This window comes from Gopherus evgoodei, chromosome 7 (assembly GCF_007399415.2).
Source record: "Gopherus evgoodei ecotype Sinaloan lineage chromosome 7, rGopEvg1_v1.p, whole genome shotgun sequence".
In the NCBI taxonomy this organism is placed as follows: Eukaryota; Metazoa; Chordata; order Testudines; family Testudinidae; genus Gopherus; species Gopherus evgoodei.
In genome coordinates this window covers 4,019,107-4,043,237 of record NC_044328.1, presented here as the reverse complement: position 1 = coordinate 4,043,237, position 24,131 = coordinate 4,019,107, and the positions used below count along the sequence as shown (strand labels likewise).

At 40.8% G+C, this 24,131-nt stretch overlaps 1 protein-coding gene across 2 annotated transcripts in view; it reads left to right on the top strand.

Moving 5' to 3' along the window:
* Positions 1–23,655, top strand: part of SLF2 (SMC5-SMC6 complex localization factor 2) — a 55,809-nt gene extending 32,154 nt beyond the window's left edge. The window contains exons 10-20 of one of the 2 annotated variants that reach the window (XM_030569062.1): positions 1,905–1,980; positions 4,327–4,468; positions 5,268–5,370; positions 6,332–6,508; positions 7,144–7,241; positions 12,491–12,578; positions 13,167–13,295; positions 13,958–14,035; positions 18,578–18,664; positions 20,338–20,406; positions 21,338–23,655. In XM_030569062.1, the coding sequence (XP_030424922.1) occupies positions 1,905–1,980; positions 4,327–4,468; positions 5,268–5,370; positions 6,332–6,508; positions 7,144–7,241; positions 12,491–12,578; positions 13,167–13,295; positions 13,958–14,035; positions 18,578–18,664; positions 20,338–20,406; positions 21,338–21,373 (1,083 nt within the window). In that variant the 3' untranslated portion in view covers positions 21,374–23,655. The remainder of the gene's footprint in view (positions 1–1,904; positions 1,981–4,326; positions 4,469–5,267; positions 5,371–6,331; positions 6,509–7,143; positions 7,242–12,490; positions 12,579–13,166; positions 13,296–13,957; positions 14,036–18,577; positions 18,665–20,337; positions 20,407–21,337) is intronic. The other variant, XM_030569063.1, reaches the window with a different exon arrangement.
* Positions 23,656–24,131: the final 476 nt, after the last annotated feature.

The window sequence follows — 24,131 nt, the reverse complement described above, 5'->3', positions numbered from 1 at the left end:
ACTGAAGAAGGAATCAGTGGTCATTCTCATCACCCCAGATTGGCCAAAAATATATGGTTCTCAGCTAGCTGAATGAAGAGATGTAACCGTTCCTCCTCTGCAGACAGCCTCTCCTGTCCCGTCGTCTGTTCTTGCATACCGCCTCAACTCCTGACACTGGGTAGCTTGGCTGTTGAACAGCAATTCCTAAACAAGGTACTCTCTTAGCCACTTTCTTGTGGGCATTTTACCCTTTTCAGCTTACTCTGAGTATTGACAGAATTCTAGTAATGGTGACAAGGGAGGTGAATCAACTTGAAAACCAGGCATTCCATCTCCACTGGATTACATGCAGCTCATCCTAGACTTGGACTTAAACAATTGCATCTCAACAGTGAATAATGTTCACAGGCTTGTCATAAGGTAGCTCACAGACTGATATCAAAGTTTTTAGGGCAGTTTGTCTATCCAAAAGTTAAAGCTGCTTTCCAACCCAGGAGGTGCCTGTAGGGTTATAAGCTCTTGCAACCCATCAAGACACTGGAAAGTAGATGTCCCCTCGGTTTTTTCTCTCCATAAAGATGTGCTTCCTGGTGCCAAATACATATACAGAAAGAGTCCGAAGTCTCTGCTCTTAGAAGGTACTGACTTTATAACATATTACATACGGCAGTTCTCTGTAGTTCATTTATTATCAAGGTGAACATCCTTCCATTTATCACAAGGAATTATTCATCTTGCCCAAAATCCTCAACGTGCATAAATTCACTGTGGGTAGGTAAGTCAAGTTCTGAATCATTGGAGAATATGTAGCTTCAGAAAAACTGATTCCAGAAGGCAGGAGCCCACTTACCACATTCCACAGTGGCCCTAGGAAAAGATGTGAACCACCATTTAGGAAATCTTCAGGGTTTTCTTAATACCTTTAAAAAAAAAAAAAGAAAAAAAAGAAAAAGAAAAAAGAAAAAAAAAGAAACTTATTCCCCAGTTCTCAGCAACAATATTCAGGAAGATGGTCCCCAAATGGATTAATACAGTACTACTGGTTTTAGGAAATGCTGCTCTCTTGCCTTACCAATTTTTCTTTACTGTTTGCTACATCTCAAATGTTTGAGGGAAGAGGTCAAGATTCAGAGAGCAGATCTTATTTCCTTTCTTTCTCCCAATCTGCCTGACTCAAAATAAGTTCTTCCTCTACAATTGCCTCTTCAAGGGTCGTGTATATACACCTCTACCTCAGTATGACGCAACTTGATATAACACGAATTCAAATATAACTCAGTAAAGCAGCGCTCCAGGGGGGCGAGGCTGCGCATTCTGGTGGGCCAAAGCAAGTTCGATATAACACGATTTCACCTATAATGTGGTAAGCTTTTTTCGGCTCCCGAGGACAGCATTATATTGAGGTCGAGGTGTAGTAATACATTTGAATAATGTCTTAAGAGTTTATCTACTGAGAATTCAGTATTTCAGTACAGTATTGTGGATGCTTATCTGGCCAAGAGTTGAAATCAAGTTACAACTGCTGGTTAAAAGAGAGACTCTGTCCAGGTGGCTTGGCCTGGGGGAGACATCAGTTCCAGAAGGAAAATCCTCATGTGACATATCTGACATTGAGGATGCCGCTACTAGAATTCATCTTCCCATGGACTGTTGAGACATGGGGATGTAGGATTCTGACCTTATCCTTTGCAAGAATGTAACTTTTTATTAAACATTCACAAGATAAGAACTCTTTTTGAATGACGCAAATAGCCTGAATATCTTGTGGTATCATTCCTCACACTGTTCCTTGCTTAGGAGGCTTTGGCATTTATTTATTTTCTGTTACCTGTTTCTTCTCTTAACAAGGATTCAGATTATTTTATTAATAAAACCTCAGTGTAACTAATATGTAACTTAGTTTGTAATGCTTCTTTCAACAGATGATGTCAGTTCATTCAGACTACTGTGTTTCAATGCAGATCTTGGATACGCTGATGGATACAACAATTAAAAATGGTGAGTCTTTAAATAAGAGACAGTTGTAATGAACTGAGGATAACGGTCATGGGTCCCAAATCTAGAAAAAGGAAAAACAGAGAATTCTCTGATTCTCTTTGTTTACATCTCCCTTGTGAGTTCAGGTCCCTTCACTGGGTGATGTAGCACACATTTCATAGCCATTAGTCTTTCAGTGATTGTGTGCAAGCCAAGTAGCTGGTCATGATCTCAGTGTACAGCTGTAGAGGCAATACACCCAATACAAAGATCACTCTGGTCAATTACCTTCCGTCATTGCCCAAATAGCATTAAAACTAGAAGGACATCTGTCCAGTAGATCAAATAGATCAGAAGTCTTTACCATTTCCTCCTCACTTATTTTGTGAGGTACAGGCAGACAGTCCATAGACTGAAAATTAGAAGACCGTGTTATTTTCAAATGGTTATAGCCGGGACCGTAAACAGAAAACGCTGCATGGTTTTCCTTCAAGATGAATAGCATAAATGGTAAGAGGGCCCCATATATGGAAATTGCCTTCAAGCATCTGCCTCTGCTCTCATTTCCTGCTTATCCTCCCCTCTCTCATTTGTAGTCTTAAGGACTTCTGTCTGACCACTCCATATATTCTCCAGCTTTTTTGTTCATTCGAATCCCTCAAAACTCGCTACTACTTGAAGCCTACCAGCTAATTCTTGTAATTAAAATGCAGTCACTCACCCATTTCATATAAATTTCTAAAAAACTGGTATGGGTTTAGAGTTTCTCTGAACCATCCTATTTATTTTGTACTTGATTTTCTGTTGTCTGTTTAGATTGTAAGCTTCCGGGACAGGAAGCTTGTCCTCCTTTGTCTCAAATGTTATTCAGTAGGAGTAGGGTTTGATCCTGTCTCGGGCACTCAGTTCCCACCGTTTTCAGTGTTCCTCGCAGTAGCATCAACTCTCAGTTTACAAAAACTTAACCCAGTTCAGAGCTATAATCCTGATTTTTTTTTTTGTCTGAAAAATTTTTTATCCAGTTTCTATCTTCCCTTCTTAATTTAGCTACCCCTAGACTCTAGAGCAGTGGGCTCCAAAGTGGGGTGCGCAAGATGATCCATTGAGGGGCGTGCAGCCAGCAGCGGGAAAGAAGCTGCGCTTTCCCCTTCAAAGCTGGCTGGAGAGAAGTGACGCTTCTCTCTGGCCGCTGGCTGTGCAGCTGCCCCTGCTCCTCCTGAGCCCTCTGGCCCGGGCTTTAGAGCTGCAGGCCAGGGCTCCGGGGCCCCCTTAGCCCAGGGCCCTGTAGCCCCTAAAGTCCCTGCGTCCCAGGTGGCCCTGCCCGAGGTAGGGGGGAGCTCCCAAAATCATGGCCATGGGGGCAGTGCCGTGCTGTGCAGAGCCACCTGCTCACTCCCTGCACCAAACAGGAGCTGCCCCAGGTAAGTGCTCTGCACCTCCTGCCTGCCCCAGCCCTAAGCCGCCTCGTGCACTCTCCCAGACCCCGCACCCCAACCTGAGCTCCCTCCCGCACCCTAACCCTAATCCAGACCTTCGAATGGCTGTATCACAAAGTGTTAAACCAAGATTTTCAGGAATAATGAAGCATATTCAATCACATTGCTCTCACTAAAAAATTAATACTTTTTTTGAGAGCAAAAAGGTTTTTTTGTACTGTTAATAAAATACAATAAATATTTTAAGAATAGTTTTTCATCTTTATCTCATCCTTTTTTAATTTCTATTTTTTGTATGTTTTATAATGTACATAATATAGTAGTACATGTATATAACTGAGGTGCGTGCTCAAAGTTTTTAATGATAGGGGTGCGCGATCAAAAAAGTTGAGACCACTGCTCTAGAGCATCTTCTGCAATTACTGTGTGTGTGTCAGACGGTAATACATGCTATAAACCAACATCCCTTAGGCTTTGAGCATCATCTCTTCGTTAGCTGCCATCAAGCATAAGTAAGTTATACCTGTACAATGCTTTCTGGTTTAGAAATTGTCCCCTTTCTTAGAGGCAAGCATAACCCTTCCAGTGTTACAGCAAGCCCACTGGCAGTTTATCTGATCCTCTGGAAGTAACTCGCTCCACATATCATGCCCTTGGTTGGGCAGCAACTTCAAAAACTTACAAAATCATAAACTGCTGTCAACTGGACAACCAGTACCACCTTTCAGTGTCAAGCTCCGCACCGTGGTGCTACAAAATTATCCTGGTGGCTTTGAGAATAAAAGGCTTCCACTTTGATGTACAGAAGATCCTCATGTTAGTAGTGCTTAGCACTGGCGTCACATAGGGCCATTACACATATTCAGTTTCTTAAAAAGCAACAAACTAAAATTAACTTTTTAAACATTAATTTCTTGTTTTGTACTTGTAGCTACCATCAGTGATGCGCAGTCTGAAGTGTGGATTCCCTCACTGTCTGATATATCGGCTGTATTGATCAATATGGGAGTACCTTTTAGATCTTTATTTCCTCTGCAGCATCTACAGCCCACTTTTACTGAAGATGACATTTTGTAAGTATTTTGCTCTTGTTTTCTTTGCTCTAAACAATAAATATCCTCTCTTGTGCTGTAATGTAAACTAGAAGCTGCTTCCCTGGTTTTCTTCCGTCATGCCCACTCTTTTACCGGTGTACAACAGCCTGTTAACCATATAGCACATAGAACATATACCATTATAACAATTTCTGCCAGTTAAATGTTAAACCCTCTGGTTTGTTGATCGATCCTTCGCTCTTCCTGCTTTAACTTGAGTTTTGCGAAAAGCACAATCTAGGAAATTGGGCCAAACCGTTAAGAATGCTTTAGAACAGTGGTTCTCAACCAAGGACCTGGGGTCCTCTAGGAAGCCTCAAGCAGGTTTCAGGGGGACCTCCAAGCAGGGCCAGCATTAGACTTGCTGGAGCCCAGGGCAGAAAGCCGAAGCCCCACTGCATGGGGCTGAAGCCTGGGGCCCTGAGCCCTGCCAGCTGGGCTGAAGCTGAAGCCTGAGCAATGTGGCTTCGTGAGGGCCCCTGTGGCATGGGGCCCCAGGCAATTGTCCTGCTTGCAACCCCGTAACGCTGGCCCTGGCTTTTATTTGCAGAAAACCAGTTATTGGGGAACAGGTGGGCCGTGGAGTTTTTATAGCATGTTGTGGGGGCCTTCAAAAGGAAAAAGTTGAGAACCCCTGTTTAGAGAGCCCCGGAGCTTGTTCCCTATGACACTTTCTAAGAAACCGTGCAATATTTTCTTAAATTGAATCAAAATGGCTTTGGAGTATCTCTTTTAAAAAAAAAAATATTTATAGGTCATTTAACATGTTTTCTGTTAGATCTGAAATGCAAATAACAGTGGGAAAACAAACAAGTGGAGACACATCTGCAGGTCCCGCTTTTTCTTGTCTGCCAGAAACCAACCTAATTAATGTGGTCAAGGTGAGATTCTCAGTGCTTTTTTTAAGGGAGACCTATGTCTGAGTGCAGTACTGTGTATGTCTTGTGAAGGTAATACTATCCGGAGAGAAAGCCAAGCTTGTGTTTTTGAGAGAGCTGCTATGAGTAAAAATTTAAATACAAAATTTTTAACTGGCTTCAAAAATATCTTGTGGAAATACTTTGTCGTAACATACCATTTGTGTAGGGAAAGTGAAAACTGTATTGATAGCATTACTGTTTACAGGAAATATTTAGGGCAACATTCCTGAGAAATCCAGAATAATACGTGTGTCTCAGGATGTCAGTAAAGGAATACATATATTTTCAGAAAAGAATAAAGTGAGATTAACCCATAAATACCTGAAAAATCTATAATTTTGACTAGATGCTCTCAATTATTGTTTGTTTAGCTGGGTGGTTTGTCAGCATGAAATTCACACCATATATAAACAGGATGTGTGTTCCATGAGGGATGATCACCACTGCTGCAGCACCTTTTCGCAGCCTCTCAAGGGAATATTATATTGGAATCAGCTGAAAAGACACCTTGTCTGAATGACAAAAAGTGAATAGCTTAAGAAAAATGTGCTACTGTAAAGGAAACAATACTCCCTTTCAATGCCCTTGTATGATAGGAGATGTTGCAAATTCATCTGTTGATACACATTTAATATGCCTGCTGACAAATTTCAGTTCCTAGAATATATTTTAAAATACAGCAGGGCCCTGTTTTTCTGGTCTCTTTGGGACCCCTTGCCAGATCAGATAAAGAATGGGAAAATGCAATGCTGCATCACCATCTAGTGGCCACAGGCGAGATCACCTGCTTCTGGCCCTGGAGTCCTGGTGGTTCCGTAAATGCAGAGAGCCAGTTAAGGAGGGGGTCGGATAGATGGGATTCTACTGTAGTAATTTAACTAAAATCTCATAATTTAATGTGTGGTTTTTTTCCCCCAAAAAGTTTCTTAGTTTTTGTACAACTATGTATCCAGATGCTTATGCGGACCAAGAAATATTGCTGCTGCTGTCACTGCTTTTTAAAATTAGCCTGGAAAAACTGTTGAAGCAAATTCCATTGATAGATTTTCAGTGCCTACTGTTAAAACTACTGAAAAATCTCAGAGACTGGGATGCCAAGGTAACTTCATAACTAATTGCATAGTGCTACGTATAAAAAATCACAGCTTGAGTCCAAGGAAATCCTCTCTTGTTTAAACCTTGGCCTGTATTTAAGTACATTAAGCAAAACATTTTTTAACATAAATAACAAAATCCCTGTTGGAAAATTCAGTCTAAGCAAGATGAGTTTTGGATCTCTCCATGATTCCATGGGGGAGTGACTGAGTATGTGTGGGAGAGGGTTAAATGTAAATGTTTCTTTGCCATTGTGCTTGTCTATCTGTTAGTAAGTGAGCAGTATACTGAAATGTACAAGAATCTGACTCAGCAGAATTCTTGTAAATTTAGAATGTCTGCTTGAAAGAATGACGCAAAGCATTATCCTAAATGTAGCTCGCAAACAAGTTTTTTGGCATACAGCCTTGACTGTCTTACTGTAAATTAATACACCTGGAATATATATGGCCTACTAGCTACAAATGCAATGCAGAAAATATCATTAAGGACATACTTTCCCTTCTTTCTGCACGGCTCGAGGGAGGGGGTAATCTTTTGACTGCAGATATGTGGATTTTCTGACAACTTTTCATACATGTAATAGCTGACCATTGTAATATAATCCATTCTTAGTAAATACTTTCTTTTCATTTTAAGATGCCTCAGCTCTGTCTGACAATAAGTGAACTTTCCAGTCATCACCATGATCTCCTTTGGTTAGTTCAACTGGTACCTAGCTGGGTAAAGCGTGGAAGGTAATAAGTATTGCATTTATTTGATGTTAACAGTTTATGTAATATCAAAATTGTGCTAATAAGCACATTAGACATCTCTTGAAATACACACAGTTTTAAGGAAAGAATCCTATAAAAAGTGGAAACATTGGAAGAAATTGCTAAGGAGAAGTATAAAAGAATAGCATAAGCATGTAGGTACTAAATGAAAAAAGCTAAAGTACAAAATGTGTTGCTTCTAGTAAGGGACATAAAAGGCAATACAAAGATTCTTTAATTACATCAGGAGCAAGAGAGACAAAAGAAAGGTGTAGGTCCTTTGCTTAGTGGGCAGGAAAAGATAACTGATCACATCAAGAAGATTGAGATAGTTTTGCTTCAGCCTTCACTAAAAAGGTACTCAACATAATATCAAGAACAAGGGGGAAGGAAGACAAACCAAAATAGGGAAAAGAACAAGTTAAAGAATATTTGGGTAAGTTAGATATATTCAGGTCAGCAAGGCCTGATCAAATTCATCCTCAGTTACTTAAGGAACTAGCTGAAGCAATCTCTGAACGATTAGCAATTATCTTTGAGAATTCATGAAGGACGGTTGAGGCCCCTGAAGATTGGAAAAGGGCAAACATAGTGCCTGTCTTTTTAAAAAGTGAAACAAAGAGGACCTTGGGAATTATATACCTGTCAGCCTGACTTCGATACCTGGAAAGACTCAGGAACAAATTATTAAACAATCCAAATTAAATTTATTAAATGGTTTGTAAGCACCTAGAAGATAATAGGATTATAAGGAATAGCCAGCATGGATTTGTCAAGAACAAATCATTCCAAACCAACCTGATTTCCTTATTTGACAGGGTTATTGGCCTAGTGGATATGGGGGGGAAGCACTACAACTGTTGACACAGTACCACATGACTTTTTTTCATAAGCAAACTAGGGAACTGTGGTTTAGATGAAATTCCTGTAAGGTGGGTGCACAACTGGTTGAAAGACTGTTCTCGCGGTAACAACCAGTGGCTCTCTGTCAGACAGACGGTGAGGATGTCTATAACGGGGTCCCACAGGCATCAATTCTTGGTCTGGTATATAATGTTTTCATTAATGACTTGCAAATGACTTGCCCAGCTGAGAGGCATTGCAAGCACTTTGGAGGGCAGGATTAGAATTCAAAATGATCTTGACAAATTGGAGAATTGGTCTGAAATCAACAAGATAGAATTCACTCAAGACAAGTGCAAAGTACTTCACTAAGGAAAGAAAAATGTACAACTGCAAAATGGGGAATAACTGGCTAGGTGGTGCTGCTGAAAAGGATTTGGGGGTTAGAATGGATCACAAATTGAATGAGTTAACAATGTGATGCAGTCCTGAAAAGGGCTAATATTCTGGGGTGTATTAACAGAATTCTTGTGTGTAAGACATGGGAAGTAATTGGGTCCCACAGTACTTTGCACTGGTGAGGCCCAAGCTGGAGTACTGTGTCCAGCTTTAGGAAAGTGGACAAATTAGAGAGTCCAGAGGAGAGCAACAAAAATGAGAAAAAAATTAGAAAACCTGACCTATGAGGGAAGATTTTAAAAAAGCTGGGCCTTTTTTAATCTTGAGAAAAGACGTCTGAGGAGGCACCTAATCTTCAAATATGTTGATGACTGTGATTAATTGTTCTGTGTCACTGGAGGTAGAACAAGTGTAATGGGCTTAATCTGCAGCAAGGGAGACTTAGGTTAGATGTTAGGAAAAACTAGCTAACTATAAATGTACTTAAGCTCTGGAATAGGCTTCCCGGGTTTTTAAAAACAACAGGTCGGACAAACTCCTGTCTCAAGGATGGTCTGGGTTTACTTGGTCCTGGTTCAGTGCACAGACTTGATGACTTCTCGAGATCCCTCCCAGCCCTACATTTCTAGGATTCAATAATTATATATGTAATTTGTGATTAACTCTTAGACCACAAGCTTAGTTTTAGTACATAGGCTTAAGTACTTGGGCCTGAAACACACTTTAGTTCTATTGCAAGGACTTAACTACTTGATTCTTTCTGACATCAGCTTTTTCAATCACTCTGTCTGAATGCTCTCTGAAAGTAGTAATGTCAGTTTTTTCCCTATTTTTTTTTTTTTAGGAAGTATTAATAGGTTTACAAATCCTTGCCATATAAATATTGGAAACGAAACAATTATTACAACAGTGTTTTTTGTTTAGAGATGTTTATACGGTAACACAATGATCTGATCTATTTAATAGAGTGTTACCATATTGTAGAGTGAGCATCGTTACAACACTCGTGTGTTTTTAGTAAAAGTCATGGACAGGTCACAGGCAGTAAACAAAAATTCACAGCTCACAATTCACATGAATTGTCCATGAGTTGTACAATATACCCCTGATTAAATCTTAGGGAGGAGAGCTGCCTGGAAGGGTGCCACGGGGTGGGTGTGGCCTGTGACTCGCACTGGTACTGGGTGGGGGGCTGTTGGCAGTGCTGGCAGGCTCCCTTCCCAGAAATGGCAACATACCTCAGCTCCTAGGCAGAGGTGTGACCATACAGCTCTGCGTGCTGCCTCCTCCTCGAGCACCAGCTCTGCAGCTCCTGTTGGCCAGGAACTGTGACCAATGGGAACTGCAGGGGCAGTGCCTGCAGGCAGAGGCAGCACGCAGAGACCCCTGGCCGCGCTTCCCCCTAGCAGCCGAGGGATGTTGCCACTTCTGGGGAGACCCCCCGCAGGTAGGCGCCACCCAGAGCCCTCACCCCCTCCTGCGCCCCAACCCTGAGCCCCCCCCCCCAAACTCCTGCTGCTGGGAGGGGGGGAGGTGAGGTTGTGGCTGCTGCAGAAGCCTTGGGAGTCTCAGAATCCATGACCTCTGTGACAAACTCACAGCCTTACTCATGACATACCGTTTTTAGTAATTTCATTAAATTGAGTCAAGTGTCAGGGGTAGCCATGTTAGTCTGTATCCACAAAAACAACAAGGAGTCCGGTGTCCCCTTAAAGACTAACAGATTTATTTGGGCATAAGCTTTTGTGGGTAAAAAATCACTTCTTCAGATGCATGCAGTGAAAATTACAGATGCAGACGTTATATACTGAGGCCATGTCTACATCTAAAATGTTGCAGCGCTGGTTGTTACAGCTGTATTAGTACAGCTGTATAGGGCCAGCGCTGCAGAGTGGCCACACTTACAGCAACCAGCGCTGCAAGTGGTGTTAGATGTGGCCATACTGCAGCGCTGTTGGGCGGCTTCAAGGGGGGTTCGGGGAACGCGAGAGCAAACCGGGAAAGGAGACCAGCTTTGCCGCGGTTTGCTCTCGCGTTCCCCGAACCACCCTGCAAACCGCAGGGAAGGAGACCTGCTTGCTCGGGGAACGCAAGAGCAAACCGCAGCGAAGCTGGTCTCCTTTCCCGGTTTGCTCTCGCGTTCCCCGAACCACCCTGCAAACCGCAGGGAAGGAGACCTGCTTGCTCGGGGAACGCAAGAGCAAACCGCGGCGAAGCTGGTCTCCTTTCCCGGTTTGCTCTCGCGTTCCCCGAACCACCCTGCAAACCGCAGGGAAGGAGACCTGCTTGCTCGGGGGTTCGGGGAACGAGAGAGCAAACCGGGGAAGGAGACCAGCTTCGCGGCGGTTTGCTCTCGCGTTCCCCGAACCACCCTGCAAACCGCAGGGAAGGAGACCTGCTTGCTCGGGGTTCCGGGAACGCGAGAGCAAGCCGGGGAAGGAGACCAGCTTGATTACCAGAGGCTTCCTCCTTCCACGGAGGTCAAGAAAAGCGCTGGTAAGTGTCTACATTGGATTACCAGCGCTGGATCCTCTACACCTGAGACAAAACGGGAGTACGGCTAGCGCTGCAAACAGGGAGTTGCAGCGCTGGTGGTGCCCTGCAGATGTGTACACCTTCAAAGTTGCAGCGCTGTAACTCCCTCACCAGCGCTGCAACTTTCTGATGTAGACAAGCCCTGACACATGAAGAGAAGGGAGTTACCTCACAAGTGAAGAACCAGTGTTGACAGGGCCAATTCGATCAGGGTGGATGTGGTCCACTCCCAGTAATTGATGAGGAGGTGTAAATTCCAGGAGAGGCAAAGCTGCTTTTGTAATGAGCCAACCACTCCCAGTCCCTATTCAAACCCAAATTAATGGTGTTAAATTTGAAAATGAATTTTAGTTCTGCTGTTTCTCTTTGAACTCTGTTTCTGAAGTTTTTTGTTCAAGTATAACTACTTTTAAATGTTATAGAATGTCCAGGAAGATTGAAGTGTTCTCCTACTGGCTTTTGTATGTTACCATTCCTGATGTTTGATTTGTCCATTTATTCTTTTTCGTAGGGACCGTCTGGTTTGGCCAATGTATCTAGCAGAGGGGCACTGCTGGCACATGGCATATATAACATAAGTAGACCTGCAAGTGAATGAGTGTCTGATGGTGTGGCTGATGTGATTGGGTCCTCTGATGGTGTCACTAGAATAGATATGAGGACAGAGTAGGCAATGAGGTTTGCTACAGGGATTGGTTCCTGGGTTAGTGTTTTTGTGGTGTGGTGTGTCATTGCTGGTGAGTGTTTGTTTCAGGTTGGGGGGCTGCATGTAAGTGAGGACTGGCCTGTCTCCCAAGGTCTGTGAAAGTGAGGGATCGTTTTCCAAGATAGGTTGTAGATCGTTGATGATGCGCTGGAGAGGTTTTAGCTGGAGGCTGTGTATGATGGCCAGTGGTGTTCTGTTATTTTCGTTGTCGGGCCTGTCCTGTAGTAGGTGATTTCGAGGTACCTGTCTCGCTCTGTCAGTCTGTTTCCTCACTTCCCCAGGTGGATATTGTAGTTTTAAGAATGTTTGATAAGGAACTTGTAGGTGTTTGTCTCTGTCTGAGGGATTGGAGCAAATTTGGTTGTATCTTATTGAATTGAGTGAGATCTGTCACTATTTTAATATCTCAACCAGCCAAGGATCCATAAATAGAAGCTGGTATAACATTCCTGGAGAGAGAGGGCCTGTGTCCTGCACTGTCGGCGTAGAGGCAAGCCTCTGAGATGACCTCTACATGTGCATGAGAAGGATTGCAGCAGAAAGAGGGAAACTGCTCCTGACAGATGTTTACCCACTTGTTTGTTTTGGGAGCTTTTACTCTTATTCAGTGAAGCTGGAAGAGCTTCACTAGGTATGCAAAAAAGCACATGCTAAAATACTTTAGGGAAATCATATTTTGCCCAATATGCAATGTAAAAAGCCCTTCTCTGAGATGTTCATTTTTAAAAAAAACAAACTTCTCTTTCAGACAAATAAGACGACATCTTAGCCTAACGATAATTTCAAAGCTTCTTAACAAAAACTATACAAGTTTACCTGTTACCAGTGAGCTGCAGGTACTGTATACATACCTTTTGTTAAAATTTGTGTATGTGTGGGTTTTGTTTCATTTTGTCATTTAGTGATTAACTGTGTTTAATTTACATCGTGGTCTTGACTCTCTGAGGCTGATATTTGCTATGGTTTAGGAGCTCTGCAAGATGACAGATTAGATTTCTAAAATTCTGTAAATCACTAGTGATGTATGCTGTTAAATATAGCTTTCAGTTCCCTGACTTATTCCACAGCTATCATTGCTTTATTCTGTAATATGTGAATTTTTTTTTTTAATGTTAACTCCTGAAGATCCATTTTCCTGACAAAAAGAGTACCCTGCCCTTTGCAAATTTCTCCTGCTTATTTCTTCTCATGCAAAAATCAGCCCTTGGTTACTAACATAGTGTTGGTTGAGTGGTGCAACACACAAGAATTAACTTGTTAGTTTGTGAATAGAGTAAAATTACCTGCTGTTTTAGATGTTATCATTTCAGTGGACAAAATCTCCAACTGGTGGTGGTGGTCTGTTGTTGTATACTGTATTGAGCTGTGCAATGTCAGTAAACTTTACTAATTCCTAGAACATTTGTTTGTTTGCTTTTACATAGATGTCTCTCTTGTATCAGTATCTGGTGCAGATGAAGCCTTCTAACTTGTTAAAGAGAAAGATAGAAGCAAGAAAGGAGCAGCAGGATGACCTCAACATAGAGTCTGATCATACAGAACTAGAGCAGCAGGTATATGTTTAGGGCTAGTGATTTGCATTCCACTTACATATTTATTTTGTAATTTGGAACATGCTGACTTTCATAATTTTAGAGTTAAGTGCTTGAGGGGTTCTGTGTATGGAATGCCTAGCACATAATAAGGCAGTTTGCACCCCAAAGAGCTTACAGTTTATATAGAAATTGACTACTCAGCATTGATATTATTCTTTGCCTATATTGGAAGACTGAAGATTGCCATAGGATGGCTTTGTCTGAAAGCCATTCCTTCAGGATCTTGGTGTACGTGTTTTGTTAGGGAATAAGATAAGAGAAAAAGATAGCTACTCATTTTATGCATCCAGTTTGTTTTAATTATAATAAATGGAAATACAGAAGACCTTTCGGGTCATGTAGGGACCCATGTAAAATTGTTCCTAAATTGTATTTTCCAGTGCTCTTGCCCATAATGTTTCAAATTATTTAGGCAAACTTTCAGATATACATGTTTGATGATCTGGCCATCTGGCTTTCTGGAGGGCTTAAAACTAGATATTATTGCAGTAAAATAAAATGATCCTAAAATAAATTCAGTGGTGTAGTTTCAGAGGAGGGTGGCTGCACTCTGAATGTGATTAAGATTCAGGTTCATACTTGTAATATTAAAAGTATTAATTATGTTGGCTTCTTTCCAGGCATACTACTTGACCTACAGTCTTCTTCACCTGGTCAGTGAAGTTAGTTGTTTCAACGTTGTGAATTCTAATCAAAGAGTAAGTAACTGGTTTAAGTGATTGGCTGTTTACGATGGTGCTTTTTTTGTATAGGGTCACAATTTAAATTCTGTTAAATATTAGAGGAAAACGTTTCTTGTGTAAGAGAACAGTGGAGCTGGCTGGAGGGCAATTCTACTTTGCAACAAATTTCAAGGCTTCAAAATTTGTTTTCATTCCAAAGTAGAATAGAAACAAAATCTTCTTTGAGTCGTGTCTCTGAGGATGCTCCACTTTACGTGTCTTGATGGCCTGTGCTTGTCATTGAAGATTTGTGGTAGCAGTGCTCGGTTGGCCCGTGCACACACCGTAGCCATCTTGCACTGTTCTGAGCAGTTACATAGTGGTGCTCAGCCAACCGTCCCTCAGTTTCTTCTCTGTCGTCTTTGGCTTGAGTTGGAGCGATCAGCAGTGCTCTCTCTTACGTCAGATAGTTCATAGTTAATAGCGTTAGCTTAGTTGTAATTAGCTACCCTACTCCCTTGCCCTACTATAATTTCTTTTATTTCTTCCTTTATATATAAGACAGAAAATACCATATTACCTCTATATAAATCCTTGGTGTGACCACATCTTGAGTACTGTGTGCAGATGTGGTCGCCCCATCTCAAAAAAGATATATTGGAATTGGAAAAGGTACAGAAAAGGGCAACAAAAATTATTAGGGATAGGGAACAGTTTGTCATCTGACGAGAGATTAATAAGACTGGGACTTTTCAGCTTGGAAAAAAGATGACTAAGGGGGGATATGATTTGAGGTCTATAAAATCATGACTGATATACAGAAAGTAGATAAGGAAGTGTTGTTCATTCCTCCTCATAACATAAGAACTACAGGTCACCAAATGAAGTTAATAAATGGCAGCAGGTTTAAAACAAACAGAAGTATTTTTTTTCATGCAACACACAGTCAACCTGTGGAACTCCTTGCCAGATCCTATGTATCCCTCTGTATCCTATCCCTACCCTATAGCGTATCTACCACTCCTCCCAGTTTAGTGTCATCTGCAAACTTACTGAGAGTGCAGTCCACGCCGTCCTCCAGATCATTAATGAAGATATTGAACAAAACCGGCCCCAGGACCGACCCTTGGGACACTCCGCTTGATACCAGCTGCCAACTAGACATGGAACCATTGATCACTACCCGTTGAGCCCGACAATCCAGCCAGCTTTCTATCCACCTTATAGTCCAATCATCCAGCCATACTTCTTTAACTTGCTGACAAGAATACTGTGGGAACTGTACCAAAAGCTTTGCTAAAGTCAAGAAATAACACATCCACTGCTTTCCCCTCATCCACAGAGCCATTTGTCTCCTCATTGAAGGCGATTAGGTTAGTCAGGCATGACTTGCCCTTGGTGAACCCATGCTGACTGTTCTTGATCACTTTCCTCTCCTCTAAGTGCTTCAGAATTGATTTCTTGAGGACCTGCTCCATGATTTTTCCAGGAACTGAGGTGAGGCTGACTGGCCTGTGGTTCCCTGGATCCTCCTTCCCATTTTTAAAGATGGGCACTACATTAGCATTTTTCCAGTCATCCGGGACCTCCCCCGATTGCCAGGAGTTTTCAGAGATAATGGCCAACGGCTCTGCAATCACATCCACCAACTCCTTTAGCACCCTCGGATGCAGCACATCCGGCCCCACGGATTTGTGCTCGTCCAGCTTTTCTAAATAGTCCCGAATCACTTCTTTCTCCATAGAGGGCTGGTCACCTTCTCCCCATACTGTGCTGCCCAGTGCAGCAGTCTGGGAGCTGACCTTGTTTGTGAAGACAGAGGCAAAAAAAGCACTGAGTACTTAAGCTTATTCTGTATCCTCTGTCACTAGGTTGCCTCCCTCATTCAGTAAGGGGCCCACACTTTCCTTGACTTTCTTCTAGTTGCTAACATACCTGTAGAAACCCTTCTTGTTATGCTTAACATCTCTTGCTAGCTGCAACTCCAAGTGTGATTTGGCCTTTCTGAATTCACTCCTGCTTGTCTGAGCAATATTTTTATACTCCTTCCCTGGTCATTTGTCCAATCTTCCACTTCTTGTAGATTTCTTTTTTGTGTTTAAGATCAGCAAGGATTTCACTGTTAAGCCACGCTGGTCGCCTGTTATGTTTACTATTCTTTCAGCACATTGGGATGGTTTGTTCCTGCAACCTCAATAAGGATTCTTTAAAATACAGCCCCTCACGTTATTTTCTGAGGGGATCCTGCCCATCAGTTCCCTGAGGGAGTCAAAGTCTGCTTTTCTGAAGTCCAGGGTCCGTATTCTGCTCTCCTTTCTTCCTTGTGTCAGGATCCTGAACTTGACCATCTCATAGTCACTGCCTCCCAGGTTCCCATCCACTTTTGCTTCCCCTACTAATTCTTCCCGGTTTGTGAGCAGCAGGTCAAGAAGAGCTCCGCCCCTAGTTGTTTCCTCCAGCACTTGCACCAGGAAATTGTCCTCTACACTTTCCAAAAACTTCCTGGATTGTCTATGCACCGCTATATTGTTCTCCCAGCAGATATCAGGGTGATTAAAGTCTCCCATGAGAACCAGGGCCTGCTTTCTAGTAACTTCTGCTAGTTGTTGGAAGAAAGCCTTGTCCACTTCATCCCCCTGGTCTGGTGGTCTATAGCAGACTCCCACCACATCGCCCTTGTTGCTCACACTTCTAAACTTAATTCAGAGACTCTCAGGTTTTTCTGCAGTTTCATACCAGAGCTCTGAGCAGTCATACTGCTCTCTTACATACAATGCAACTCCCCCACCTTTTCTGCCCTGCCTGTCCTTCCTGAACAGTTTATATCCATCCATGACACTAGTCCAGTCATATGAGTTATCCCACCAAGTCTGTTATTCCAATCACATCGTAGTTCCTTGACTATGCCGGGGCTTCCAGTTCTCCCTGCTTGTTTCCCAGGTTTCTTGCATTTGTGTATAGACATTTAAGATAACTCGCTGATAATCCTGCTTTCTCAGTGTGAGACAGGAGTCCTCCCCTCTTGCGCTCTCCTGCTCTTGCTTCCTGACAGTATCCCATTTCCCTACTGACCTCAGGGCTTTGGTCTCCTTCTCCTATTTGAACTTAGTTTAAAGCTTTAATCTCCTCTGAAAGTGGAGAAAGAGTCATAGTAGCTTTATTGTGAGGATGTTAGTGACTTGTATTGTATAAACCTTTTGTTTACATATTTTTTCCTGGAATTTTTTTTTCTAAATAAGTACCTCAATAATACATTCTCCTCCTCCCATGTTGTTTTTCAGTTAGAAATCCCACTAATCTCTTCTCCACCAGATTTACATTTTAATGAAAAGTGGCATTGTGGCATGATAGAATACTTTTCTACTGTCTAGTTAGCGGGATAGGCAATGTATAAAGCCGGCAGCACTTGCTGCTATCTTCAGGATTCTCTCTCTCCTGATTAGACTGTAACAACTACGCAGGATTGTGTGATGTGATATTGTGATACTTGTGGATGTACCTGAGAAGTGGTTCTCTACTGTGAATCAGCAGTGGTCCACAGAATGAAACCTTTTGACAGCAATGCACTGGGAGATTGAGGACAGAAATCTCTTATGAAGTAGTCCACAGAATAGAAAAAAGGTCAGGATACTATTGCTGTGGAGAGTAGGATGTTGTCAGCTTGCTTCACTTCTGATGACCTTAAGTCAGAGATTGGAATATGAGGTTTCTAGAAGTGAAAAGCCTGTGCATAACCCACTAGTATGTTTTGCATTTAAATAATCTACCTTGAGATTCAGACCTTTCTTGGTTTTTTCCATTTTTATTAATCAAAAATAAAAGGTCCATGCTTCAAGGTGCAAGCTTCCCTCCTCCAAGCACACAATTCCAGGCTCCACAGAGTAAAGTCAAGCTCTGCTTTTTGAAGACTTGTTTAGGAAGGAAACAGAATTCTCCAGTGAAGTTTCTGTTAGATATGGGAACCAGCTTTCATTGTCCAAATAAAATAGGATCCTAGTTCATTTTAAGCAAAAGGATGTTGCCAGAAGATTAATCATCTTCTAGGAGAGCTGCCACAAACATGAAAAGACCATTAATTCCTCCGGGAAATGCCCCTTGATTACCTGACTTGTCTGCTGAAGTTATATTTTGACTGTTGTAGTTTCAGTGTTTTCCATGAAGATTTGATCTGAGTGGCACCTTTGGTCTTATTACTTCTAGGGCATTGAAGACTCGAAAAACTAGCCAGTTAGAATTCATTTTCCACTGCATAATTCTGCTAAATTAATATAACTCTGGAAATACTATTTTAAAAAATGTTTAATCATGAGTTAAGCGGTGTTAATGGTGCCGAATAGCAGTGGCCTTATGGTTCTATTAGTAGTGCTGCTGGGTCATCCAAATGTGTGTGTTGGAGAAAATGCTTCAAATAAAAAAAAAAAAAAAAAAAAAAAAAAAAAAACAAAAAAAACAATTTAAAAAGCCCTGCGAAAACTGCGTGTGCTTTTTCCTATGTTTGCAGTTTTTCTGTTTAGGATTTAGATTAAGTTCATCACTTCAAAATTAATCTTTAACAATTTTGAATTTGTGTTTATTTAGAAGTGCTTACTGAGGCTCTGTGGTGCCTTAGAAAAACATGTGAAGTGTGATATTAGGGAAGATGCAAGGCTGTTTTATAGAACTAAGGTAAGCATATGTGTGTCTTTGAAATGTGTTCCATTTCCGTGCCCCAGTTTGGGAGGTTCTAGAAGTACTGATGATTCCTTCACAGTTCCTTGCTGGCTTTATATACAACACTACCCCCTTATAATGTGACCCGATATAACACGAATTCAGATATAATGCGGTAAAGCAGCACTCCATGGGGCGGGGGAGGGGGTGGCGGCTGTGTACTCTGGTGGATCAAATCAAGTTCGATATAACCTGGTAAGATTTTTTTGTGTCCCAAGGACAGCGTTATATCGAGGTAGAGGTGTATGTAGGCCCTAATCCTGCCAAGACTTGCACATGTTGCTTAACTCTGTGCACTGCAAATGGTCTCATTTGCTGTCAGAGAAAGACTCTTCAGTGCATAGAATCAAGCATGTGTGTAAGTCACTGCAAGATCTGGGCCAAATTGCAGCTATCTTTTTTTTTTTTTTTCTGGCCAAGGATCTCTGGCTATTGCTGCTTTTTCCGGCCTAGAGGCGTCACTGATTGTTGATGGGGGAAGCGCTCTTTGGGACTAAGGAAACTGTCCAAGCAGCACTTACAGAGAAATAGAGGACTGGGAAAGTAATCTGATTCTTTTGCACAGTGATCCATAACTTTTATTTGAATTAACAAGTAACTTGCATACATAAATAATTAATTAGGCCACCAAAAAACCCAAGTTGATGCAGTTACACGCTTAGCTCACCTATTTTAGAATATGTTATGGTGCTTTACTTATGAGGTTCTCAAGTTTGTTACTTGAGTACTTTCATGTGCATTAGTAGCAAGCCATGTCAGAGTAGATGGACGGCATGGCAGTCCTTACCTTTCAAAAGCCTTTTGTTCAGTTAAGTCAAACCTCTATATTTTTATGCTTTTTTTACACCAGCTTAGAGACTTCACTAAAATTCTACCCTTCAAAAAGCCTCTTTATTGACATTTGATTCTATGGAGGTGTCATTTGGTGAAGTTAATACTGCAGACCCACTTCAACTATTTTCAAGTTTACACTGAATCCCCACCACCATGCATATTTTTTGTGTGCTGCTTCCGGTTACCCTTGAGGTGGGAAGGGGTTATTGTGTTCCTGTTTGACTGCTTCTCCCCACCACTTCTGCTTATATGTAGTGTCATGACTTAGCTCTTGTGGGGTACCAATGTGTTGGGTGCTGTACAAGCAGAGTAAGAAATAATGTAAGCTCTTCAGAGCAGAAGTTTAAGTGCTTGCTCAAGATTGGTAGCCATGAAGTATGGCGTTATGTATGAGGAACACCTTTTAGAGGCTGTCTGTGCTGCTGCTTATTGGCCTGAGTAATTACTTTACCAAGACAATCAATCCAGTGGCAAACTGCAAGATTTGCATTTTACACCTTGCTAGCCCAAAAAGAGAGAGACACCAACATTTAAGGCAAATGGTTTCACACTGATCTCTTAGCACTGATATTATCCATGTGTTAAATTTGAGATAAGTTCATCTTGCTTGTAAAATTGTCTCACTATAGTATCTGCATATGGAGTACAAGCATTAGATTAAGAGCTCCAATGTCATCACCCCAAAGCCCTGCTGTATCGCAGCTTTAAAAGAGATCTTCATATGCTCTCTTTATAAGTGTCACACTTGTTTTTATTTCTATTAAATAGTTAAATGAATTAATTTTTGTTTATAGGTCAAAGACTTAGTTGCTAGGATATATGGCAAGTGGCTGGAAATGATACAAAATTCTCGGCCTACTCAGGTACTATTAAACCAATTTTTCTTACTGCTAAGTGCATTTCACTAATTTCTGTGTTACTTGAAAATATAATGTAGCAATTTTAAAAAGCAAGTTCTAATTAGTAAATGAGTCAGTAGTAAAGTACACTATCTACTAGCTGTGCTGCTATAATCCTTGCGTGAAATCCTGCCTGTGACTTCAGTAGGATTTCAACCTTGTTTTTAACAAATGGCTTGAGTGACCAACTAAACTATAGTCTACTTTGATTTCACTTTGTAAGTGATATGCAGGTGGTCTTGCGTGGAATGTACAAATATCCAAGTTGGATTGGGGCTATTTCTATCAATCTCTAGGTTAGTGTCTCAGTAAGATGCCATGATATTGGAGTACCTGTTTTTACTTTTTTAATACTAACCAGGGATATAAAAAATTATCTTAAAGGGAAGTTTGTTTAGTTTAAACCAGTAGTCTGGAAGAGGGTTCTTGGACTGAGTTTTAAGCATGTATAAACACTTACATCTATTTGAAATAAATACTTGAATAATTAAACACTGGCATTGTTAGCATATTGATAGCTCTTACAATCTTGCTGAAAAGTTGACATAACTGTAACACTGGTAAAATGAATGGAAGAATCCCTATGTGTGAGAGAAAATGCCATGAAAGGAAAGGAACTAGAGGGTGATGCACTAAAAAAGCTTTCTATAAATCAGTTTGTGGAAATTGCTGACAGTGCAATTCTCAAATTATTTTTTAATGTGTTTGCCTGTTGCCTAGGAAACTTGCTTTTCATTGGTAGGGTTATTCTTTAAAATAAGATGATTATGTGGATTACAGGTTTAGTTGCAATACAGGTAGCTCAAGCTAACTCACTTATCTACTCACTTTATTACTCTCTCAGAAATAAAATTTGTGTGTTTCTCAATTTTTTCCTGTGTTTTTTTCTTTTAAGGGGAAGCTGCATGATTTCTGGGAGCCAGATTTGTGAAAAATAAACCAGGTCAGAGAAAACAACAAAAAGAAATTGAACAAGAACTTTTGCAACTGAGAGAGACTTTCCTAGAGGAATGAAACTCTAGCCTGGTCAAAGAACAGACTAAATCAACAACTGGAATCAAAAATTCAGCTTGGTGCAGGCAACTAGAAAAAACATAACATCTGCAATTTATTTCTGACTTTCTGATATATGATAGATATACACAATTTTTCAGGAATGTTATTGTATGTATGTGCAACATTTAAAAAAAAAAAAATTCTCCAGTATGTTTGTCTGAATTGGCCACTAATATTATATCCTATTGAAAGCTGAGAGAATTTTCTCATTTCCCTTCCCTTGATAACCACTACAACGTAAAACTATGGTATACTTCTTCTTTTGGTCTGTTGCCCAGATGCATCCATAAGTATTGTTATTGCACAGCTAGAAAATGAACAGCCATGAATTGAGTGCGCGAAGTAGGGAATGGTGGCCCCTCAATTAAAAGGATGGGGGCTGTGATGTAAATAGTTGTCGAGGCAGATTGATGGTTGAACTTTTCTTTGCTCCAGGGCTGTGCTGTACTAATAAACAAAGGAGAATTTCAGAGGTCATGACGGTGAGGTATTAGCTTCAATTTAAACTTAATTTTCCTCCTTGATGCTTTAGCAGGTCTGTTTAATTTATATATAGTGACAATGTGCAAAAAATTAAGTTGTATGTAAGGTGAATATTACAAGGAGAAATCTTGCTGCAGAGTTAGTATCTGCTGTCTCAGTATCCAAAACACAAATTTCACCTGTTTATATATGTAGTCTGACTTCAGCACCTTTCTGTAAATGTCCAAAATATCAACTTAAAAATATCAATTTAAAGATGTCAGCAGAGATTTGGGAAAATGAGAACCTATTTGACTTTGCTAGCATGGAAGTAGCTGTGAAAATCATATTAGACTTGTCCAAAATAATTTGTGCTAAATTTTGCCCTTAGAGGTGTGCTCAGAACTCTTGTTGAAATCTTTGCAGTGTGTGTAATATTCTAAGGACAAAATACCTTTGTTTTGTGAGCAAATGTTGGCATTCACTACTTATAGTGTGCTTAGCATGCCGCTTTATCTGTGAAATATATGTGCTTAAATAGATAAGTTCAAGTATTTGCTAGAAACATCAACAAAGAATCTTTAGCTAATTAAGACTTACACTATGTCTACATGGCCCCCCAGTTCAGACTACCAGAGTGTGAACTGCAGAACGCACTGCCCCATGTGGATGCTGCTGGTGCAAACTAAAAGGTGTACCTGGTTGGTGTGAGTGTAGTTTTCTTTTAAACAGGACTGCATTAATGCGAACTGAGTACCTTTTCGTTCACGCTCCCAGGGTCTATGTGGGGAAGTTATAGCATAGCATACTAGTGTGGGCTGCTGGGTTGTGTAGGCAAGCCCAGAGATTCTAGTGATATCAACATAGAATACACACCATCTTTTTTCTTTGGTTTACAAGTGTTCTTATGGTTGATTTGTATAATATTCATATGCCAAACTCTTTCCCAGAAAAAATGGGCAAAAAAGACTCAATTTTAAAAAAAGCTCCCACATGTAAATATGTAGAAGAAACTACTATAGAATTGTGGAGTGACCTATAAGGAGGAGAAAAGTATCCTTACCTGATTTTATTTGCTTTTGATACTTGCTGCTAAATTGCTTTTAAGTGACTATTTCTTGTCCTCCATTTCAAGTGTTGCTGTGTGAATTTATTAATAAAGTTGAAAGCCACAGCATCTATGTGCCTTTCACAAGGCGAAACAGTCTGCATATGTTAGAACAAGATTCATGCTGATGGCACTATTAAAAACAAAGAGACAGAAAATTTTAACCTGTCACCAGGATTTGGAGAAATCTACCTGAAGGGTATTTTTTTTTGTTTGGGTGCAGAACTATTTAAGCCTAAACATTACAGTGGTAATGTAGAGTAGGGGACTGCGTGCTCTCTCTCCAGTTTGTCCTATATAAATGCTCTTTAGTGTCAGATTGTTGTTCTGTGAATATATAACTACATAATTTTATTAGTGTTTATATTTTTCTCACATTGTGTAAAGTTTAAAAAAAGTGCCGAACATATTGGTTTTTATTTACTGTAATGTGTATATATTTTCTTACTATGTGAAGAGGAGGCTACTGTCTTGTACATTTCTGAGGAATGATAGATAGGTGAGGGCTTGGGCAGCCAGTCTCGTTTGTATTGCAGTTCAAAGCCCATTGAAACTGCTGATTTTTTCAGATTAAATAGCCACTTTGATATTCGCTTTTTTATTTAATATAATAGCTTCGATAGAAAATAAAGCTAGAATTGTTTTTAATTAAATGTGTCTGCACATAAAACAGGCAGTATTCAAATATCAACTTTCACTTTGTGAAAAATTGCTGCATATCATATTTCTGTCTTTCTTCAAAACTTCTTGTAAGGCACTGCAGTAACAGCACTTGTACTACTGCACTTTTTTCACTTAATTCCTTTTGCCTTTTTTGTAAACCCTGGGATTTTTCCTTTCTCTTTTTTAATTTGTACACAATCACTTTCAACTCTCCCGTGTTTGAAGGAACAGCTCCCCAGCCAGTGGAGATTGGACAGTGGTTCTGTGGGAACCCATCAGTCATTACAGAGATGGGCCCAAAAGTTTGCTTGAGTGTCATGCCAGGGATTCCTTCCATTCTCGTCATCTGTTCTGAGCTGAGTGCTGCTGGCTATTGCCAACTTTGACCAAACCCAGGACT